This window comes from Mycteria americana, chromosome 2 (genome assembly GCF_035582795.1).
Source record: "Mycteria americana isolate JAX WOST 10 ecotype Jacksonville Zoo and Gardens chromosome 2, USCA_MyAme_1.0, whole genome shotgun sequence".
Taxonomy (NCBI): Eukaryota; Metazoa; Chordata; class Aves; order Ciconiiformes; family Ciconiidae; genus Mycteria; species Mycteria americana.
In genome coordinates, this window is record NC_134366.1 from 79,749,906 (window position 1) to 79,773,820 (window position 23,915).

General features: G+C 41.7%; 2 protein-coding genes across 3 annotated transcripts in view; one reads left to right on the plus strand and one right to left on the minus strand.

The window, feature by feature from the left end:
- The window catches only part of RIOK1 (RIO kinase 1), an 88,963-nt gene that overhangs the window by 33,846 nt on the left and 31,202 nt on the right, over positions 1-23,915 (minus strand). The gene's annotated exons all lie outside the window — the stretch shown is intronic.
- On the plus strand, positions 252-15,929 carry SSR1 (signal sequence receptor subunit 1). 2 transcript variants are annotated; one of them, XM_075493890.1, is made up of 8 exons: positions 252-457; positions 2,680-2,798; positions 4,582-4,669; positions 4,841-5,103; positions 5,937-6,013; positions 7,727-7,805; positions 8,813-8,906; positions 9,483-9,553. In XM_075493890.1, exons 1-8 carry the CDS (start codon positions 373-375, stop codon positions 9,536-9,538), a joined length of 861 nt encoding a protein of 286 aa, XP_075350005.1. In that variant the 5' UTR covers positions 252-372; the 3' UTR covers positions 9,539-9,553. The 2 variants fall into 2 exon arrangements, with proteins under 2 accessions (XP_075350005.1, XP_075350004.1); XM_075493889.1 differs by lacking the exon at positions 9,483-9,553 and adding an exon at positions 11,572-15,929 and having other exon boundaries at positions 255-457.

Below are 23,915 nucleotides of genomic sequence, written 5' to 3' on the forward strand. Positions count from 1 at the left end.
CACCGCCGCCTGCGCACCCGGCAGGCGGGCGGGAAGCCCCGCACATGCGCACTGCGTGGCGAGGCACACCGCTGCCTCCCGCCCCCTTGTAAGCAGGAAGGGAAGGCCGGCCCCGACCTGGAAACGGAAGGGGCGGCGCATGCGCGCGGAGGGCCGGCGGAGGGGAGACGTGTGTTAAGCTCACGTGACCGCCCTGCCTCCTCCCCGGCGGAGCCACGTCGCTGCGGCGCGGGGGCGGGGGCGGGACGGCCGGGGGCGCGGCCGGGGCGGGAGCGGCCCCGGATGGAGGCGGCCGCCATTTAGACAGCCCGCAGCGGCAGGCGTGCGGCTGGTGGGGGCTGCCGGGTGGTTGCTACTGCCGCCATCATCATCATGAGGTGCCTGTCACAGCTGCTGTTGCTCGTCCTGCTCGCCTTCCCCGCCGCCCTGCTGCTCGGGGGCGCCCGCGGCGGCCCAGGTGAGAGCGGGCGGGTGAGGGGAGGCGAGCGGCCGTCGCTGCCTGGGGGAGGGGGAGCGGCAACGGCCGTTGGGGAGTACACGGCGGGCTCCCCTTGGCGATCCGGGGGTGGCGGGGAGGGGAAACCGCTCTCGCCGGGGCTGGGGAGCCCAGCGCCGCCTTCGCGGTCCTCCTGTCGAGAGGAAGGAGGCGGCGGGCGCTGCTCATTCATCGCCGCCGTGCGCGGGCAGCGGCGGCGAGGGCCTCCCGGCCTCCCTGCGCACGTGGGCCGCCGCCGGGGCTTCCCTCCTCGGCCCGGGACGGGCCTCCGGTGCCTGGTTTCGCTCCCGCGGGGCGTGGGCTGCGTGGGGGGCGTCCCGGCTGTGCCCCCGCGGCGGGGCGGCGGCCCCGCTGCAGGGCGCTGCGGCGGGGTGCGGGCTCCTCCGGGCAGGGCCGGACTCTGGTCTCTCCGGCGGAGCGAACCGCGCTTCGCGGTGTCGGGCAGGGCGCCGCTGTCCCGCTCAAAAATCCTCCCCGCTTGAGGTTGTAGCAACGGGCGTGTCTCTTTCTTTGCTCCCGCTCTCGGGTGGTGCTGGCTCCTACAGAGACTCGTTAGCAGATGCGCTGGCCGCCAGCCTGCCTTCCCACCTCGTCTCCCTACACCCCCCAAGTGTCCCGTCCTTCACGTCGCCGAGCACTAACCTCTGTTTACACGATAGCGTTATCTGATTCACGATCTGAAAATTGCCTCGCTACAACTAAGTCTGGAAAGACAGAAGGGCAGCCACCTCACCCAGCTCTTCCAGTGGGCTGCAGCACACGCTGTGTGTTAGTTCGTCCCACAGCGGGCAGCTCTCCTTTCCCGCTCTTGCCACATCATCAGCCCTTCTGACATCCATTGAAAAGAGTGTAGATTGAAATTAGAGGTCTAAGAGAACGTGCTAGCGCAGTTGCGAAGGGTGCCTATAACTTACCTGTACCCTGTTCAGATACAAAGGTTTTAATTAAAAAAAAATATTTATTTGTAGACTTACAAGTTTAAAACCTCAGCAAATAAAATCACTGTAGTTAGTCATAGGTTAAGTATTGCATGTGGTTGAGCAAAAGTCTTTGAGTGTACCTTCTAAAGACACTTGAGAGGAAGGGTTGTATTTGCTTTTTCTAGCTTTGACTGACAATCCTGAAGTCCTTGGATATACTTGTCCTGCTCAAGGATTCTTATTCCCTGTGAAAGTTTTTTAAATATTTATTTTCAATGTGTACTCATAGCAAATAGGTCTTTTTCAGGCTTGTGTAGATCAATCATCCATTTATTTCTACTCTTGAATTTTTGGAAAACATTAGGCTTATTAAAAGAAAAATCTGTAGTTTTGTGTATGTTTTAAAAGTTCTCAGACTAGCCTGCACGTGCTTTAAATTGCAAACAGACAGAACTTTGTCCTGTGGTCAATATTTGTATTAATCATATCGGCCCAGTGTTTGAATGTATAAGTCTCTGCTCCATAAAAGCAAAGAGACAATGAATGATCAGATTGCACTTGTCTTGGAGCCTTGGTCTGGAGCCATGCTCTTTTCTGACTAGTGTTGTGGTTCTGTTGAACGTCTGGATATAGTAGTATATGATATTGAGGCGGTCATATTAAAAAAGACTTTTTTATGTTTTTAAACTTGAATTAAAATAAGTGCAAAAGTAGTAACTTTTTAACTACTTGTCAAAGAGTTGTGTTCTGGTACCAGCAGATGAAAAGGACATGCTAATCATTTATTACACTTATTAGTCTTAGAAGAAACAGTACTTACTAAATTAATTTCCTGGCAATAGCAATGTCTTTTTATTTTCACATTTGTAATGACAAAACAAAATTAAAATATTTTCATATGTTGACACGTTCAAAAGTTAAACAATAGCTTTTAAGGCAAGTTAGTTGCCTTCTGCAAAATTAAGCATTGCTGTGTGAATGCTGAACTTTTTGTCATCCAGCTGTAAACTTTTTGGTTTTGAACTTACTGGCACATAAATGAGTAGTTCAGAAGGTTATTAGAGAAGGAAAAAGGCTGAAAGATCAACACAAACAATCATTTGAATGTGAGGTTTTTGCAACTGAGGCTTCAAAACACTGTATTTGACAGATTTTTAAGAAATTCTTCAAACAGTAGTTTGAAAGTTGTACTACAATGTCAGTTTTCTGTTGATTAACTAGACATTGAAAAGGCTTTCTTGTATTTGCATTTTGTTTTGGTAGGTTCAGGTTTATTAGTTGCAGCTCAAGATGCTACAGAAGATGAAGAAGCTGTGGAAGATACGGTAGTTGAAGATGAAGATGATGAAGCTGAAGTTGAAGAAGATGAGCCAACAGACTTGGTAATTGTACATGAATGTTACTTCATAAGTATGAAGTAGACCAAAAGTGCTTGAAGCTAGAGAGTTTAGATATATTTAAATATGAATTTAATAACATTGCTATTTCCAAATAGCTGTTTGCAAGTCTCCAATTAAACTTGTGTTCAATCTGAAGTTTCAGAAGGTTTTATTTTTTTCTTCCTGAATTACCAGTTGAAAAACCACATGGGGACAGCCTGATTTCTGACTTCCAAAACTGCAGTTCACAAAAAAGAACATCAAGTGAGAGAACCAGATTCTCATAGGAGCCCCTTGTAGTTCTTCTCCAGCTTAAGCTGCATCTCAGTAAACTGAGAAGGACATTGGGGTATAGGACTACTTCATTCTGGCTTCTTTGGTATTGATTTTCAAGGGGCAACAGAATCTTAGTTCTTAGTTAAGATCAGTATTAATTCTGGAAACCTTGTTTTGCAGCCTGTTTTGACTTACTACATTCCTAGTCTCTGACGCTTGTTGCAGGGTATGCCTGTTATACCAGTGGCCATATTGCTGTTCAGGGTCACTTGCTTCAGCTTGAAAGTGAAATATTTTATGTAGTTACATTGATGTGCTTATAGCAGTAGAGTATTAGGCTTGCTAGACACTTACTGTATTTAAATTGGTACAAAAATTTCTCAAATTTCTGGTGTAAAATAAGAAAGTTTGGGAAATTATTAGGAGGAGAAGACATGCATAATAAAAATGGAGACCTGGTAAACTGTTCTTTGATTCTTATTATATTTTTACTGATGTTGGTTAAGTTGGTGAGCTTATGGTCGACTAGCTTTTCTAACTGGCAGAAGGCATGCTAGGTATTCAGTACTGACAGAATATTATTAAATAACATTTTGCATGTAATTTGCTTTTAATAAATAGTCTATGACTCTGACACAAAACATTACAGTTCTTAGGCAGTTTCTTTATTTGTCACTGAAATAGAAGATACAGTTTTGCATAGCATCTTGAAAGCAAGATGCTAGGTGTTCAGCTCTGGTTCATGGCTTCCCTGTGTCATGGTACATGTACGACTGATCCAATAGGCTATCCACTGCTTCAAGTGGTTGTTTAAGCAGTGAAATCAGATGGTCTCACTTGCAAACAATTGGCTCAGACAGTTCAAAATGGGGTCAGCTTTGTTTTATTTGGTGGGGGCAGTGGTGATCCCATGATCCCCATGTGGAAAATAAGCCCTTAATGCTTGCATTTGCCAAATTAAAAAGTGAATCATCACAAAGGTGAGCTTGAACAAGTGAATCCACAAAGTTCCTTAGTTCAAACAGTCTAACCATTTCCAGGCATACATAACACTTAACTAATTAAAACTGAATAGAAAGCTTCTATAAACACTCCCTCTCTAGTGAAAGTGACTCTCATTTGCCTTATGGTTGCCTGTAATTTTGAAATGCCTTTTTTCTAAGTAGAAATAGCTTAGATATGAACACTTAACATTTAGATTTGATCCTTTCCCTTCCACCCCCAAACAGAGACCTTACTGTTGCTTTCTGATTATAAACCTTTCAATACAGCTAAATGCAGTTCGGATTAGTCACTGTGTCAAATATAACAAGCAGAAAGATAAATGCTGAAAATGATGCTAATCAAATCTAGAGGGAGAACAGACTATGTGCTAATCCTGCAACAGCAGGAATTTATACTAATGCTTGCCATTGTTGCCTGCTTTGACACATGGGACTCTCAAGAAACAAGCATGGTCTTTGCTTCACTGTTCGTTATAGGATTTTTCAAAAAAAGTCTCTTGTCTTAGACAGAAGAAAAAGAGGAAGAAGACTTGTCAGGAGAACCTAAAGCCTCACCTAGTGCTGATACAACCATCTTATTTGTGAAAGGTGAAGGTAAGAGTCCTGTGCTAATCTACCATCTTTTATTGTTGCTTAGACTGTGAACGTGTGTGTAAAACAGTGAAGCTCTAAAAAACCAGAATCTGTTCTAGACGCTCTCCGTTTAGAAACAGGCTAGGTGTGGTGTATGAAGTTTCTAATAGTTGAATATTTTTTGTGTTTTAGACTTTCCAGCAAACAACATTGTAAAATTTCTGGTGGGCTTCACCAATAAGGGTACAGAGGATTTCATTGTTGAGTCTCTTGATGCTTCTTTCCGGTATCCTCAAGACTACCAGTTTTATATCCAGAACTTCACAGCTCTCCCTCTGAATACAGTAGTTCCACCACAGAGACAAGCCACGTTTGAATACTCTTTCATCCCTGCTGAGCCTATGGGTGGTCGTCCTTTCGGACTAGTTATCAATCTCAACTACAGAGATGTAAATGTAAGCCTGATGTTGTAATTCATTTTAATCTTTCTAGTTGATGTGGAAATGTCAGGAAGGAACTGCTTAGTCAAGTTACTACCTCTTCAGAAAGTGAATGCCTTTGTGGTTTTTAAGCAAATCAGTAGATACATAAGCCCAGGAAGTGACTAAGTGTTTCACAATAGCCCCCCATGTACACTTAGTTCCGTATATGTTAGACTTAAAGTTATGTCAGCAGTGGAAGCTAGAATGCCTTAGAACTGTGTAGTGAGCTGTACTCATTTAAAAAAAAAAAAAAAAAAAAAAAAAAACAAACAACAAAAAGCTAAAGCTTTCTTTAGGATAATTTAAAATTTCACTGCGCTTTTCAGATTGGGCTTTGCTAACAAACTTAACTATCAACCTGAATCCCATCTGCAAACTTGACTTCAAGCAAATAAATGGCCAGTAGTTGCAGTCTGGGGGAAGACTATCCAAAAGCATAAATGGGGATTAAGATAGGGGATTCTTTTCTCTTTTAGTGCAGGTCAAAGTTTAACAGGTTTCTGTACCTTTGTGTTTTGATTGTTCTAATAAGAACCCTTAGTATGTAATATCTCATGTTATAGGAAATAACATATTGAAGGCTAGATGTGTATTTCTTGCTAATATCAAGACTGTTCTTTGTACTTGCACCAAAAAGTTTGCACTTTTATGTGTTGAGTCAAACTTGCACTGCTTATAAACTTAATCAAGTCTCATGCAGGAGTTACTACTTTCTAGAGTTTTTTCCAAGAACATGGAAAAAGATAAACATCTGTGTATGTGTTCAAGAAATGAATTTAAAATGTTCTGTGGAAACTTTGTTATAGGGCAATGTGTTTCAAGATGCTGTCTTCAATCAAACTGTTACAATTATTGAAAAAGAAGATGGACTGGATGGAGAAACGTAAGGAGGCTGGAGATACGAGTTTAGTCGGTATCCTGGTAGAACAGGTTATTGATGGTACCGATGAGGATACAAGAACTATTCTCATTTTATTGAATGTTAGGTCTGCTGTGTTTTGCTGATGGGGTAGCAGCCATTTGATTTGTACAATGTTGGTAGACTGAAAATACAAACTTTTTCCCCAAATTAAGATCTGTATTGGTACCAATCCTGAAGATCCCTAGTACTATGTCAATGAGCAGTTTACCCATCTGCTTTGCCTCAGAGGGCTTAAGCGTGGAATAGGACCTGATGTTATAGAGCTACATATAAATTCAAAGCTGTTAAGTTTTTGTTATGCTACTGTGCTTTTTCCTAAGTTAAAGATGCAGAGGGCCCATAGTACTGGGCTGTGGGTCCTACTGTGAAGACTGGAATAACTTGCTTCTGGAGCACTCCAATATAATCCAAGATTACATAAACTGAAAGATGTATTTGGAGTATGAGATAGAGGAACTCTCACTCGTTCTTTGTTGCACTAACCCTTATGTGTAGCAGCTGTCTTTCAGGAGTGTTTTTTTCTGTCTTAAAGACTAAATACATCTGACACTGTATATGTTGCAAGCATATGCTGTGCTGATATGCTTTTAAATATTCTAACACTGGAGTGGAATTTTAAGTGAACCTGTGAGTTAAAAAAAAAATAATCTCCATAAATACTTGTAGACAATGCTGAATATTTGCATTCTCCTGCTATAGGTAGAAATTGCCTGCTGAGCAAGCTTCCTTTTGAAAAAAAGTCAACCAAAAGAAATAGCTGTTGCATTAATTAATATTTCTCAAATAGAATAGCATCAATGAAAGAACAATTGGCTATGTGACAATGTGTGATACTCTGATAAAGGAGCTCTCGAAAGAACTCAAATTATTAGAACCAGTTTGAGTCAGTGTCTTATGAATAATTACCCTAAACCAGGGATGTTCAATTAAATCTCTTCTGTGGTTTAACTCCATATCTCATTTGTCATAAATCTGAGTTAAGATGTTCAACCTGGAATAGATTCTTTACCTGTAAACTTCTGCCTGCTTCCCAAATTAATTTTAGATATAATTTATGTTCACCTCTTGCTAAGTATCAACAGGTATTTCAGGTAGAATTCTTTACAACAAACTAAAATGCAGAGATTTAAAAAATGATTGTTTGCATAGGTAGAATTCTAACTGTGGAACACAGAGCAAGATAAGCAAGGCCTTTCAAAATTCTGTTGCCAATAAATTAGTATCTAGCAGTACTTGCTTTGCAGTATGGTACTAAAAGCATATAAGAGATTTTTAAGGGTTTTGTAAGTGGTTAAAGGTGTCACAAGCATAAGTATTACCTGTGACCCAACATCTTGAAACATGATACTGCAAAAGAGTTCTTGCAGTTACTAAATTTCAATCATTATTTACAACAGTTTCCCAGTTTGTGGCATTTTTCAAATGTTCTGTTGTTCAGAATTAAATTTAGGATTACAGTTTCTGAAATAGAAGTCAGAATAATTACTTAATATTTGTTAGCACTCCAGTTTGAGATCCTTTTTTTTTTTTTTCCCCACCCACCCCCTACAAAAGTTCTTGGGAAATATCAAGTGGGCATGTCGCCAAAGCTAGGCTTACTTTCTATGCTTCTTTGGAAACTCTCTTAAACACTTAAGATTCTTAGTTAACGGTTTCTTAAACTGCTTTTTAAAGGATCTTCATGTACATGTTCCTCGCTGGACTTGGTCTACTTGTCATTGTCGGCCTGCATCAGTTACTAGAATCTAGGAAGGTGGGTAGTGTATTTTGTCTATGTACTTGTTAATACAAGACCTTACTGATAGGAAAATAAAGCAATTCAGTAATTGCTTCTGGCATACGAGGGTACAAGTAGAAGTTTAGGAGATTTACTTTTGGAACTAAGACCTTAGAGAGTACTGGGAAAACCAGAGTTTTTTTAATAAATGTTCATAACTGGGGACATTTAGATTGCTTACCTAATGCTCTTTGGGTCTGCCCTTTGGCACCACACTGAAGTGGTTGAATTGGAAGGTTTGATACCTTCCAGTGACTGGATGTGTGCAGCTACTCTTTCAATACTTACTGGGCAGGCTTTCCCCATGCTGTCTGTTTCTATCTATTAGTTTAATCTAGGTCAAACTTTGGGGAAAACAGCTGTGTAGTCCTTTAGTTCTTATCAATGCTTTGCCATAATGTTGATTAGGGCCTTCTGGATTCCATTTATAAGGCTACAACAGCTAAGGGTTTGTCTGTGTAAGTGGTCTGGCAAGTAAAAGCCATTGAAAGCTTAAGTCTCATCTGCATGCAGTGCATAGGTTATATCTTCATGCAGTCTGGTTTACGATACTTTTGAAGTAGCTTCCCTTGGGAAGAAGTATGGAATGATTATTGTGCTTTGAAATCTATTTTGCAAGGTGACACGAGAATATTGTGCTAATCTGAGAAAGTATAATGAAACTGGTCATCACAAAGTTTGATTAATTGTCAGCCATTTTTCGTAACAGGTATAATGAGCTTGCATGAAATCTTGGTATCTGTGTGGAATAAGTATTGTGAGGCATTAGAAGTGATAACACCAAGCTTAGGTGAATACATTGCTAGTGGTAAAGATAGTTAAAGCTAAGCTTCAAAGACAGCTTCATACATTGACTAGCCTTAAGTTTGTGTCTTAGTGAAATAATTGCAATTCATTAAATACAGCATTATTAGTTATTTCTAATACTTGTCCTATCAAAACTTTGTGGAAAGAAAAACCTTTTTTCTGTCTTAAATTTTCAGAGGAAAAGACCAGTACAGAAAGTAGAGATGGGAACATCAAATCAGAATGATGTTGATATGAGCTGGATTCCCCAAGAAACTTTAAATCAAATAAGTAAGTAGTCTGCCTTCCACAAACTAGAATGTAAAAAACTTACTTAATTAGTTGTAACTGAATAAGTAGCTGATACCAATTTCTCAGAACAGCATACATCTCTTCTAGGGAATAAAAAATTGTCGAAAGCACTGTGCCTAATGATTAGACTATTACGTTAGCAGCCTGTTCTGGTATAGAACAAACTTCACTGGTTGATACAATAATGACTATCGGTGACTTTTACAATTTGTTCTATAGACTTTTTTTCAACAGTATAAAATTGCTACCCAAAATCTGGACCACAAAGGAGGTTTAAATAGGAGAAAATATCTATCATCTCAAAGTTTCTGTAAGTTGTTTGGAAGTTTGCCTATAGACCAAAGTTTTAAACAAGCATTGGATGTGTGTATTAACTAAAGCCACATTAAGACTTGGTATTAATGTCCTTCAGAAGTCCAAAATGACTGAAGTTCTAATTGATATCTGAAATCCAACAGTAAACCCAATATCTGATTTCTTTAGACCATTTGTGTGTTTGTGGATATTTCTAACTTCTCTTGCTGTTTCTTCTGTTTTGCTTTCCCATGACTTCAGTGCAGAGTAGAAGAGGTGAGGCAAACTCTGGTGATCGAAAGAGTGGAAGTGCTTAACGTGTTGTCCATGTGATAATTAGGCATGGATGGAAGTACAGTTTCTTGCATGCAGTGATTGGTGATGTAGCATGAGCAGTAAAAGATTACAGAACAGATGCACACAACCACATTTTATATACATATAAATACATGTTTTCATATATTATAAATATATGTGTATATATATTATTTCTGGTTATATTGTAGGAATGTAGTTTCACTAGATTTTGCTGAAGTACTGTTGTCTCCTCTAACAGTTCCCAGAACCCTTTAGATAAAATGCAGATGTGTATCTTGCCTTCCCTGCTACCTTGGTGTAGTGTCGAGCTGATGTTACATGAGGGAGGTGGAGGACCAGTCATGACCAGTGGCTGAGTACATCTTGTTTCAGTGAGAAAAAAACCTCAGCCTTGGGTATAATAGTTTAATAGTTTATCTTCCTGGGTCTTCCTTATCCCAGGTGAACTCCTATCACCAGTAGCATTGGCTGGTGTGAGGTGAGATAGTCTTGCTTAAAACAAAGTGCATCCTAGACAAGAGAAGTGCCTTGAAAACCCTTTACAGGAACTACCTTTACTTGAAAAAGGCTCCTGTTTTGATGAAATAAGCATATTCTGAGCTTTATTCAGCATAGAAGGGCTAGAGGCTTTTGCCCTGATATGAAGTTGTGCCAGGAGTTGGTGACTTCACTTTTTTGATTCCTTCACCCTTTTTAACTGTACTTATATTACATAAGTATAAGGACTGGTGTTTTACTTCCAAAAATGTAAGCTTTCTTGTACGCTGTCTTCTGTGAGACACAAGAATGATAGTACAAAATCTAGACACAGGAATTTGAAAAACCTTAATCTAGCAAGAAAAACTGAAGCTCTAAATGCTAATTTTTTCCAAAGAGCAAGCTGTCTTTAAATGGGTTCAAATCCTGGCAACGTTTGGGTCCTGTCCCCCATCCCTTTCTTAAGCTAAATTGGCATTCATATCTTAATACCTGAAGTCTAGGAAAAACTTGATGTTTTATGTTGTTCTTAATTGTGGTTTTCCTTAGCTCCAGGTTAGTTTTAATTAGACCTCTACACTGGAATGCTTTGAAATACATGGCCTTCAAGATCCTCAGAGGTTCTTGACTATTTTATTGTTGAAAGACAGTTCATACTTGTACTAATTGGCTTGTAATGGCATGATGGATGCTCCTTGTGTTTGCACGTACTCTAAACAATGAAATTATTGGAGATGGTTCTGTTTAGGAAAGTGTGCATTTTTAAGTCAACGATAGACTTAGCAATCACTTTAGCACTTCATACAAAGTATTGTAGCTTCTCTACAATATTACAAGGATTGAAATTCTACCTACGTTAAGGACCATCATTGTAAAGAACAATTATAGGCCTGTCATAAAGTCTTAAATGTAGGATGATGCTTCTGACATCCATTGATCACACAGCTAAAGTTGGGTGGCTTCCCTGTATGGGATATCTGATTACAAAGTGACATCTTTGTAGTCAAATGTGGATGCTTCCTGGAAAAGTGTGTGTTTTCACAACCAAAACACACACATTCTGCTGTTAGTCCGTATGAATGTGGAAATATTTCATGCAAGACAAAGCTGTCTAAAGAAGAGTCAATTACATATTCTTCAGGCAGGTAAACCAGTAATGATCAAAATAATTCATTAACTTTCTAAAAGTGTAATTATTGAACATGAAACTTTTCTAAACAACAGAGCATGCATTTTCATTAGGAGATTGTGTGGGGTTTGGTTTTTTGGTTTTTTTTGTGCTTTTTTTTTTTTCTGCATTTTAGTAACAGGCAAATTGAGCAACCCTGGAGTTGCATGTTAAAGAATAGGAACATTCTTTTTTTGTTACCTTCTGTTTAGGATGCTAATAGTTAAAAAGCCTTAACAAGTTGTTTGAACTGGCTTCTCTGTGGTGATGCACTGTACTAGAAGGGCAGTTTGGCTTGTGTTTGGGAGGGAGAAAATACATGGTCATATAACATCTAATCTGAAGTAGCTGTAGCAATTGATGCAATTTTTTTCTTTTTTAATCTAGATAAAGCTTCACCAAGGAGGTTGCCCTACAAGAGGGCACAGAAGAGATCAGTGGGCTCTGATGAGTAAATGTTAACTAGTTCAACAGTTGAACCTTTACTAATCCTGCCTGTTTGGGTTTTTTTGGATTGGAGTAGTGCAGAGAATCCATATCACCATAAGGAAAATACTGCTAAACATTTGGACTGAACAGATTAACTGAATGGTGTTAATGTTACTGAAAATGCACTTCTCTTTGTTTTGTTTTGTTAATGGGGGGGGGGGGGGGGGGGGGAGGAGGTGGTAGCCATTAAGATTTGTGCCTGCGTGTGTAAGCAGTTGGTCTTAACAGAACCATGTTACCTGAAATGTGCCTTTAGAGTTCTTTGTAATGCTGGCTTGTCATCTGTACACTGTCTTTGAAGGATTTTTCTCCTCCCCCCGATCTGAATGTCTAGTGACTTAATTGTCTTGATTGTATCATGTCTGTATCTGAATCTGTATGCATTTTTCTTTTTCAGTAAGTAACTTCATTCTCTACAGTGTGCACACACTGAAGTTTGTGTGTGTGGTCCTATTGCAGTGGCAAGGCACTGATCATCTAGATTTCTGCATAGTTTGCATTCTAAAGGCACAATTGGGTATACCTGCTTGTAGTGGTAGATATTTTGCTGCTGTTTTGATCTGGGTGTGCAGTGACCTAAAAATCTGACCTAAAAATCTGCATAGATGTTAGGAAGACTCTTACACAGCAGCAGAACTTGTGAAGCATGGAATTTGTGTGCTGAATTGGTATTACTACATAAATTTTTTTTTTATACCCAACTTGTTAAATGGTTAGTTATTGAGTCGTGCCAGCAGCTTAGGTATTCTGATTATAGTGGTAGCTCTGCAATGTTTACTGAAGAAATTATTGAATAAGCCAGAACAACTTTTCAGTAAGTTCTCGGTTCTCTCACAAAAACTAGAATGTCATGTATCAAAATGTGGACTTTTCTTAAAGCTTTACATGGGGCAAGGACTTTGCATTTACTGTACACACTTGAAAGGGAATTTGAAAAACTGTTGGCTTCAAATAATCTTTTTAAATGGCAAACTATTTAATTCACCCTTTGCAGTTTTTAAATCTCAAACTTCTTTCCACTGGTCAGTACATTGGTCCAAGGTTTTTTTTGTCACCTTGTCTTTCCTACTAGTAACACAGATGCATGTCCATTATTAACTATGTGTTAGTTCAGTACTAGAGCAGAAAAGCTGTATGCAATCAAAATGGGATTTCTTTTGTGGCAGGCACAGCTTACAAGATTACCAGGTACTGAGGTATTGATCCACATCCATTGCATTCAGGAATATAACTGACAGTAAAGAGAGCAGATAATGCAGAATGTCAGTTTGCTGCCATTCAGACACTTGGACAATGCTTGAATTGTTTGCATCTCAACTGCATCTCTTCCTGTGTCTGAAGGTTATCTGGAAGCTTGTTGAGTTTGGGAAGAGGCATTGATTTGAGACCTCTTTCTTCTTTTCCTCCCTTTCCTGATCCCCACATGTGAAAGTGCTCTTTTAGATCTACACTTGCTCTGCAGGGACTGAGCTTCTGAGCCAATGAATCCTGAGCAATACTTGCAAATCATGTCATACCATGTTTGAAGCAACTTAAGCTCTGAAACTAGCGGTACTGGCACTATTTTACTATACACTTTGCCAGAATGAACTGTGAAGATGTTCTTGACTCATCTTGCTATGGAAAAGATAAGAATAGGAAAAGCAACCCCAGAGATGCTTTGTTCAACTTCCTGAAATATAGCTAGCCCAGGCAGAATATTTTTAATAGTAAAGATTGCTGAATTGTAATACAGATCATTTAGCAAACAGTTGAATGCTACCTTCATAAGAGGTATCTCCACTCAAATTGTGTGGAACGACTTTGTTTGCCTTTAGTGATGTAATCTGGCTGGTTCTGTGGGAGGTTTATGGGCTTACATTCAAGCTTGCATTGATTCAACAGAGTGTTTATGTGTTAAATGCTTTGTATACTAAAGCCCTATAGCTATTGCAGCACCTGATGTGCTGAACTTCTAAGTTCCCTCTCTTGGATTATGCCTCTCACCTGAAATCAAGAGGGTTTTTTTCCCCACCTTCTGGTAATAGGTAATCTTAAACTGTATACTCTTAATTCTTCCCAAGATAGGAAGGTCCTCTTTGGAGGAGGGGATGATGAGAGCTGCTCTAGATATAGTGGTACTCCAGGAAAAAAGGCAAAGGATCAGAACAGAGGATACTAATTTGTAATGCCCTGGTTTTATTTGTTCAGATAAATAGTTTAGCTCTTCCTGATTGAGTTTTTGAGTAAGTTAGGCCTTTAGAAATCTTACACTGACCAGGACTTAAGAGAAGCTGAAGGACTGAAGCAGTGTACAAATAAGAAACAAGTATTTGAAGGTTTCAGCTTTCTTCTCTGCGCTCAGTGGTTAACATCCAAATGCTTATGTTCTCAACATGAAAGAAGAGAGGAGACAGTTTAGCAGCTTGCATAGGAACTAGGAATGGGAAAGTCCAGCTGTACCAAGACTGTCTTTCTGATTATACAACTTGGCATTTGCTGTAGATGGTTGAGTAACTTTCTTAGCCAGAAGCAGTTCATAAGAACAGTGGCCAGTAGTCCATTACTGCTCATGGTAAATGAAGTAACAGTTTAGAATTCCTTGTTTCTTGTTAGTTTGCTGTAGTTGAAATTCAGCAATAACATTCTAGTGTGTAGTGGTCACTGAACTTTGGCATTCTAGTGAATAAGCTAGTCTACTACACTCAAATTTCTTCAAATGAGAGAACATAGTTGTTGCTTTATCCTGTTGGTTAACAACTTATTTTGGTACTTGAATTTTCTACTCAATTTTTAAACACATACAGATAGTTAGTGTCACAGGTATGTTATGGGATATTGTTATTGTTGTTATCAGCTGAGTAGGGTATAGTTTCATTGACTTTAAGATGGAACAAGTAGCAATTCTGCCTGTGCTACCCCTTTCCATGTGGTAGCACAAGCATTTGTATAATCTAGCATCCTTACCAGCCTGGTTTTCAGCAAGCTTACCACACTACCACACAACTGCTCATGTGAGGTTATGAGAAGAGAAGGAAGGACTGTGAAAGATGATGTGGGCTAGGGTTTTAGCCCACAAATAAACTATGGCCTTAGTATGAAGGACCACTATTAATTCCTTTCTCACAGCTCCTTAACTAATTTAAAAAATTGTGAAGACTATTGTGAGTTTATGCTTGGGGTCAGAAAAACTGCTTTAGGGTTCATGTCTACAGTGGTAGCAAAGCATTAACTTAGCTACACTTGAACTGCATTTGATACTTGTAGCCCTCTATGCTGCCTGCTTTGTGACAGCAGTTCATTTTCCCCCAGTATCATTTAATCTGAGAAAGAATAATGGCTGCTGTCAGACTAAAGGATTAAATACTATCTTTATTCTTCATGTACAACTTAATTAAGTTGTAGGCTGTGGAGATGAATGGAGCAGACTAGTGATGGCAGTGCTTCTGCTTGTTTCAAAACAGGTATGCTGAACATCTTCCTTACCTTAGAATGGATATAATCAAAAGCATCATTCACTGTTTATTCCTGGAATGCATGGTGCTAAACAAAATGTTGCAGTTAAAAGCTCTGAATTCAGGGAAGCAGCAGGAAAGTCAAATACTAATGTAGGTGTGTTGTCCTGTTTCTCAGTGTGCCTGATGTACTGAGCAGCAGTTAAGAGTCTGTTCTCTTTTCTTGTCCAAAGGAAGGACAGTACCTACCTCATAGGATCGATACAAGGGCTGTTTCAGAAGTGTTTTGAAGTTACTTGAGACTTGCACAATACATTTCCATGAAGATAGTAAGACATAGCACTAGTGTAACTTGATGGTAACTACATAGCTTCATGTTATACCGGTTTAATCCCCTCACTGAACAGAATTTAGCAGCTTTACACTAAGACTTTTCTTAAATATGGAGGCATTGCAATTACCTTACAGAGGAGAGCAAAGCCAGAAAGATCTTTCAGTTTCTGCAAGAGTTTATAGGTGGGCTAAATAACATTCTTCCGACATTTTTCCATTTATCTCTAAATTTTGCCAGAGATTTTCTTAATCAAGTGATATAGGTGATTGTTTGTGTAGATATAATCAACAGTCAGTTTAAGAGTGACTGATTGTTTTGGATGATTAAGCTCAGATGATGTACTGCAACTGAAATGTTAAATTAACATTTGCTTTCTTACCTGCTGACTTTCATTTATAAGTGAGATCAGATCTCTTGAAAATGGCTGCAGGTTTTTTGTAAAGTAAACTTGATTTTTTTTTTCTTAGTATTGTGTAGCTTTTTTTTTTTTTAAATAAAGCATGAGTATGGCACCAAAAAGCCTGAGTGGTATGCTGGTGCTCTTTTCCTTGATAAGCAACCTGTGGTAGCAAATATGCAAAGAGTGAAAACATGCTATTTTTAAAGCTGCTTTTCTGCAAGTGTATTTGGAATGGGAATAATAGCAAGGAAGTACTTGGTGACGTTTTGGACGATAGACTAATAGTAAGATTAAAATTCTTTATAAGAATAAGGGAGGGCCCTGGGAAAACATTCAGTAAATTCTTGAATCCTGATCTGTTAAAACTGAGCCATAGTCCCCTACATTTCCAGAAAGAATAACCTATTGTAAAACTGTAGGCAGCATGAAAAGGATCTGTTAAGATGCTTAAAGGCTGCTGAAGCACAAGGTTATAACAGTGCCAAATATCTATAGCTTTAAAGTGCATGCCATTGTCTGACCAAGCAAACAATAATATTCCAGGCAGTAATACTGAAAGTAGCAGTTCAAGCAGGTGTACTGCATCCAAACAGAAGGAGGTAAGACTTGCTGGAAAAAAGCTAACAAAAGCAAAACAAAAATGGCTTAAAAATAACGGATGCTGAGAGTCCTGTATTTGTGAACTACATATGTGGATAAATAAGAGAAAACTTAAAAGCAGATGTGTTAAGATTTATTTTTAGCTCCCAGACAACATAAAAATAACTCTCAAATTTGAAATCTGCCTCATCTTTCCCTGAAAAGATCAAGATAGATTTTTTTTTTTGAGACTTCATATTGGTCTCTATCCTTCCTGAGCCAGTCATTGCAGTTTTAATTTCAGACTATCTTTCTGTCCCTTCATGTTAGTAGTCTTGACTATAAATTTATATTAACCAAGATGCAGTAAAATTTCACCATTACAACATTCCAGTCCCTTAACTGGTGAGGGAAAACTGAAACTTAAGCTGTCTTTCCTCATCACTTTTGATCTGTTCTACTTACATGGAAACCACAGCTTGTCCTGCCTTAACTGAGTTTTCCCTGTGCCACTTAAGTTACAGTTTCATTATGTGAATTTAAGAGCTGGCTCTTTCACATAGTGAAGAGAATACTTGGAGTTAATGTATGTAGCCACACAAGTGTCTGAACATGAGAAATTTTCAAGATAACCTCAGTGTATATGCTAGTAAAACAGATACAGTCCTGCCCTACAGGGCCTGGGTGCAGCTAGATGGTATAGTTTTCATTTGGATGAAGCTGCATTGGTGGACTGTGTGTGATTAAAACATTTACCCTGAAGATAAAATACCATACAAGGTTCACTAGGTGGAAATTATTATAGCCAGCAATACCAAAAGCTGCCAGCTGAGGGATCTCCCAAGCCAGTGACAGCTGCTTCTCATAACAGACAAGTACAAGAGAGCTTTAGTCCCTTCTCAAAGTGAAGCATCTGAATGGACAGGCTAAAGCAACTGTGTCTGGCTTTTCTTAATTGTTCTTTGCTATATCTTGGTCACCAAAGCAAGTCTGAGCACTGCATTTTTTAAGAAAATAATTGGCAATGTAAAACTTAAACTCTGAAAAGCTGTGAATACTAGTCTTGCATTTGCTTCCAAAAAGAAGTCAGGGCTATAGCCACCTACTACAGGGTCAGCCTGAGGTATTGCAGGAGCAAGGATGCCAGTGATGCTGCATGCACACTGCCTCTTTGTCATCTGGCTTCCTGGTCCGAGGCTCCTCAGCAAGGTTTCCTGCCATTCAAGTTAGATTAAAGTGGGCCTTTTAACTCCACGTGCAGCTTGACCATGTTCAGACACAAATAAGTCCACACTCTGTCTTCAGCTGGAGTGTTTTTTCCATGAAAGCTGAATCAGAGTCCAGTCCATCCAGAACACTGAAGCATACTTCCTTGCACGAGCCTGGATCCACAGCACTGCAGAGGCAAGCAGTGCACAGGACCTTACCATGACGGCATGCTTGGTCCCAACCTCAGCTGGCAAGTCCACCAGTAAGTTTCCAAGCAAGACCGAAAGAACGAACAAACTGTTTTCTTTAGCAGGAATCTACACAGAAAGGAGGAAAGTCTTAAAATACCCTATTTCCAGGTTTTCCATTGGAAAGTTTCCATTGGAAACATTGGAGGTTTCCATTGGAAAGGAAAAGCTGGAATTTAAATAGCATCCGATGACTATCACATACAGTATGGCAAACATTGTCACCAAAATAACAGGTTATAATTAGAAGCAAGTGTAAATACCCTAACAAACTTGATTATGAAGTGTGTTATATTTTCCTTAGACCCAGTATTTAAGGCTTAGTTAATGCTTGGTTGGTTGTAATAGTGGTTCATTCACAGAGAGTGGAAGTGTTTCTCACAGCTGGAAATGACATTTTGCCCAGCTAATCCTAACTGGTTGTTGCTATAAGCAAGCTGAAAACCAGGCAGCACACCTTGCTGTCAGATGCCACAGGAGAGGCAGTCTTTCAGAAAGAAAAAACAAATGAAGTGGGATTCAGCTTGTATTTTACAAACCACACTACACGGGGACCATCTCCTTTCCAATGTATTAGTAGTCTGACAGGTGGTGGTACTGTGGCATCCTATTGCCACCTCCCCACCTAAAAGCTATGATAAGGATGAAGTATGAGGCATCGGTTGCAGTCATATAGCGAGAGCAATCACTGGCTTCACTCAGTGTTATTCCATGCTCCTACAGGGTAAGACCCTCAAGGGCCTGCTGAGACTGAATTCCCTCTGCTTCTGTTAAAAGCATCTCACTGGGTGACATTTACTGGTCCTTTCGTTAGGTGCAGCGCTCCTTGTGGTTATTCCGGTTTTCCTTTAGTGACAATCCCCAAGGACCATCAGCCCATCGTTGCTATTTTGCTGAATTTGTAGAATTGCACCAAAACTGATGTCACTGATTCACTGCAGCGGTAACAAGTACAGGCCACCAAGGATCTGTCGACAAACTGCAAAACACCCCACAGCTGCAGTTCAGTGAAACACTGCCACAAGGAACCCTGGGAGGAGCTGCTATCACTTTTAAGTGTTGTTCAAATTTAAGTACCTTCATTTTTAAGCAGGCGTTTTACAGCTGCTACAGAGAACATTTGGGTTCAGAAGAAAACTTCAAAACTGTTTATGAGGGGTGCATTCACCAAAACGTCATAACCAAATGCCTTAAAAGCAGCATGTGGCTCTGCATCCTGTGCCAGAATGTGTTACCATGAGGTGCACAGGTTGCTCAGTTCTCCAGATCCCTTCCTTTGCCTTACCTGCAACCCTGGCAAGCTTCTCTGACCAGCTCAGCACTGATTCTGGGTTTCAGGTAGCTGCGCGAGGCAGCCTCTGTGGTTTCAACTCCAAAAGATACTGGCAGATAATGATCTAGACAGGAGATCAAAAATCAAGCTCGCTGTGTTGTGGTGCAGACTTTTCACGGGTTGCTGTGTGTACACAGGCAGCTTGATACTTTGATTTTCTCCAGCTGTGGAGTATAATGGACCTGATATGTAGAACCTTGAAGCCTGTAAAGCTTTAGTCATATAAGCATCTTGAAGGCAACAGATGAAATAGTGTTAGGTACCCTGCCACCAAAAAGGGATTGACTGGCAAAGTGAGCAAATGTGTGAGTATTGTATCCCACTTGGCAGCAGCTCGTGAGCTGGCACATGTCCTGCCACGTTCTACCTCCTCCCCAACTGCTACCTGGGAGCACCCCGCATCAAGCGGCTACGCTTCAGTAGAAATAGTGGAAAATGGCAATGGAAAAGGTTACGGGTTTTGTTAACAGCCGGTTTTTGCCCAGTCACTTTTCCATTCCCAAGCACAGGTCATGTGGTAAAGCTTGCGTTGCAAACACCTGGGAGAAATATTTGTTGGCCAAAGCAAGCCTACATCTCACAACTAGCACTGCCATCACCCTAAAATAAAATACAAATATTACTTTTGGGTGCAGATTCATTAGAAGTCAGATGCTGCTCATTTAAAACAACAAATCTAGTTGCAAATCTAAGCTGTCGTCATTCTCTGTACAATCGGGTAACAGGAGATGGGAGGAGAGGTGAAGGCGTTGATTGCTTTAGCCACCCAAATGTAACTGACCTCATTCCTGCGCCCACTCCTTGTCTGCGGGCAGGGGCTGCTAGTCCTGTGTGCACACACGCGCTCACGCAGGACCGTTTCTTTGCGTACTCGCTGCAAAGAGGCACGTTTTGCTGTTCCTCATATCCCAGCTGCTGGGACCACGCATTATAGCAGAGCCACCGACCCCTCTGGCTGACATTTTGTCCTAACCTTCGCACATTTTTATGAGTAGCACGGCCATGCTCCCTGTGCGGTTACAGGCTAAAAATTACTGCCGGAAAGTCAGCCCACAGCAGAGCTGGCCTTTACCGCATTAACCTCTGAGATTATGAAAATAGATCAGGCCTTTCATGATGAAAAGCCTTTTCCCCAGCAAACTTCTCTCTTATTTACAGCCTCCTATTAGCTGATGTTTGTAAACTGCTTCACAACCCTTTGCTGAAAGGCCCTAGAGAAGTTCAAATGCTTTCACAACAGTGTATTCCAAACGCCCATCGTCCAGAGCTTCCTCATACACTCCTGGCAGTTTTCCCTGCCAAACGAGAGACGAATCTGGCACAGGAGAAATAAACAACGAGCACAGCAAAGGAGAAAGCTATTTTGAGTTCCTACTACTCAGAGGATTGCTGCAAGGTTTTCTACCGCATTACGCAGTGAGGTTTGGTGAGCCAGAGAAGTCTTCCCACTTACTAGTATTTAACACATGAAAAACTCCTGCTTCCTTTGAATGTGCTTTTTTTTAGGCTGAGAGGGGACTTGAGAACTGAAAGTAGGAGGCAATACTAGAATTTTTGGAAAGCCTCAGCAGTGCTTCTCAACTCCATCTCATCTTCGTTTCAGCTCTACAGGGTGATTTCAGCTGCATCCTGAAATGAAGGCATCTTGGCTCCTTACCTAGGGATACTCTGAAGGTCTTCATTTCCCTAGGGAATTCAGTCAACTTTTTCCTCTGTCAGGCACCCCATTAACACTGTGACACGGGCGCAGATTACATGTCACTTACCTGAGGTGACGCGCACAGCCAGCAACAGCAAGGTTGATGTTCCCGTATCTGTCAGGCACCCCATCCTGCGCAGTAACCTGCCATCAGTCTGTGTCTTCACTGCTGTCTTTGAGCAGGCCAGCTGCCCTCTGCCTCCCCACTATCTTTCTCCCAAGTGTTAATCCACTTAATTTCTTTGAAAAACAAGATCTTACTGGAAAAACGGTTTCAGAAATATCTTTTTACAATACAGAACTGCTGGTTCTTCAGCAGTGCACAAACACAAGGCTGTTTTCCTTGTTCACATCCTATCCTTCACCCCACCCCTTGCTTTAAACAGGCCTCACTGCCCAGGTGAAGCCACTGATGAGCCCTGGCAGCACACAGGGATGCTCTTGCAGCCTTTGCACCTGGAAGAGGTGCAGCTGGTGAGAGATCCTAAAACACCAGATAATTCTGCCCCAGAGCCCTCCTCTCTGTGCTGTGCCCCCCCAGTCCCTCTAGTAAGTCCCAAGCAAACACGTGCGCACCACAGGGTGAGGGAGTCCATAACTTTTCATAGGACCGAGGGCACACACCACCGGTGTCTGACACCCACTCAACATGTAGGAGAAACACCTTGTGCTTACCTGGTATAAATCGTCCTTTCAGGACTGCCAGCATGGCACTAATTGCCCGAGACTAGGGAAATCCTGTGATCTGCCAGCAAATCTGCAGGTATCGGTGGTCACTGCTTTCCAGATAGTGACAACAATACGCTCCTGGACATTTGTTTCCCATGCCCTGCGTGTGCATGTGAGGACATGGGGCAAGGAGGGCAGCTCCAGTGTGGGGCTGGAGGCCAAACCCACACCCAGGAACTCCAGAGCATGCCCAGGACCCAAGTCCAGGGGTCACCCCAGTGACATGGTGCTACCAACCTGCAGTACATACACAGCCAGGCAACCCATCATCTCCCCAGGTCAGCCACCGCACAGGCAGTCTAAGATGGAGATACCTGGTCAAATAATGTCACCCCGCTAGCAGGTTAGATACATACCTTTTCCCACACACACACACTTTCTTCCCCCATCCCCAAACCTTGGACCATTTTTTGTGGAACATTCAGCTCCTCTCTGACATGAAGGAGGTTTTAAAAAGCCCCCAAGTCAAAATGTGGCTCTTCCACTTCCCTTATTTAAACAGATTGGAGAGCAAAACCCAGCATCTTCCTTATTGCCTGTTTCGCTGTTGCAGCACAGTTGCAGCGAGCCTCTGCGCTGCGCAGGTGATTACGATTACTGCCAAGGAAAGGGACTAGAGAGGAAAAGCACTTTACGCAGCTCCTAGGCTGGAGAGCTCAAGTGACCCATGTCACCAGAAGATATTGGTGCGTTGTACAGGTTTTACTCACTTTCCTTCCCGATGTTGGCTGCGCAGGTACCCAAGTCCTGGGAAATGCCAGTGTGGCCCATCCTTCCTCAGTCCAGCAGTTAGATATGTCCCGATTAAACGATCCAATCAATGCATTTTCCATCCTTTTCTTTTCCCATGTTACCAGAGGGGATGATAAAAGATGGTGCCTCTTAGGCTGACATACAGAAAGCACCAGTTATTCCGTGCTGGGGTTTTGTGTCTCCCTTTTGCAGATAGTCCAACCGCCAGGCTTTCCAAAAGTGACATTGTCAATCCCATCGTAACTCCCAATTTCTACAGAAATGCCTAAAGAAGAAGCCATGTGTGATTCCCCAAACCGGAGGCTTATGAACAAGGAACGGTTTCAAGTAAACTTTTGCCCCTTGCCTTCCTTGCTAGTTGAATTGTGACCGATTTTGTCTGAGAAATACTTTTTTCAACAGAACAGGACAGAACACTGTGTTAATAGTATCAACAGCAAATAATTTCTCATTGTATGCACTTACTTTCTGAAGATCCAAGTGTAGGTATACGGCCCTCCCATCCCCCAAATGCTGGGTACTTTGTGACAGCTGGATAATGGAAAACAAATACTTTTATTCCTTTCTCTTTACCAGTTTGTATTTCAATATCAGTAAATATGCAAAAGATGCTCCAACCAGGCTCCATATCCTATTTTGGGACAGGCAATTTTCATCCAAGCCTGCTGTCTCAAACCAGCCCTCCTGCCCATCCCCATGGTCCACAGCCTACGTTCATATTCCACACTTCCCAAAAAAGAGCCCTCCTGGTGCCCCTCGCCGCCAAGGTATCATCCCCATGGTGGCAGAGGACTTGGATCTTCCCCAAACCTCAACGCTCTGGGGCGAGCGCGTGGACTCCACACCCGAGGCACTGCTGTGAGACAGGTCCACAACACGGGGGCTGTGCCGCCCTCTCCACCCACGCCCAGAATTAACCTGCAGCTTCACCTTTAAAATAGTGGGGAAAAAAGCTTTAGGGAATGAGGCAAGGGAGCAGCAAGTCGCAGGAGGCACGTGGAGACACCACCACCTCCCCATCCCTCTGTCAACCTGATGCTCCAGGCCAGCTCTAGCTACCGCTGCCAGCGGAGTTAGCGCGGGGAGGAGCGGAGGCAGGAGGAGGGAGAGGCAAGTGCCAACAAGGAGCAAAGTTCAGCCGGCCTGCAGGACACCACCCTGTCGAAGGCAAGAAGAGCAGGGAAATTCCCAGCTCAGGGATGCTCAGAAAGTTAGGCAGAAGGAGAAAAGGGCTGGGTACACAAATTGCACCCTTCCGTGGCCAAGAGCCAAGTGCGTTCTAAGTAAGTTGTCTGTTTCGTAAGTAGTCACAATTGCTTCCTAGCCACATAAACTCATCCCATTTGGTTTTACACCTCATGACAGGTCCCCCACACCCTTTGGATGTGAGTCTTCCCATCCATCTCACAAGAGGAGGGGAGATTTCTCAGGCCAGTGGGTGGGAGAGGGAAGAGAGTGCTTTTCTGCAGGTTTCCTCCCTCAGAAACCTTGTTTCCACCCCTTCAGCCCACCCAGAGGTAGTTC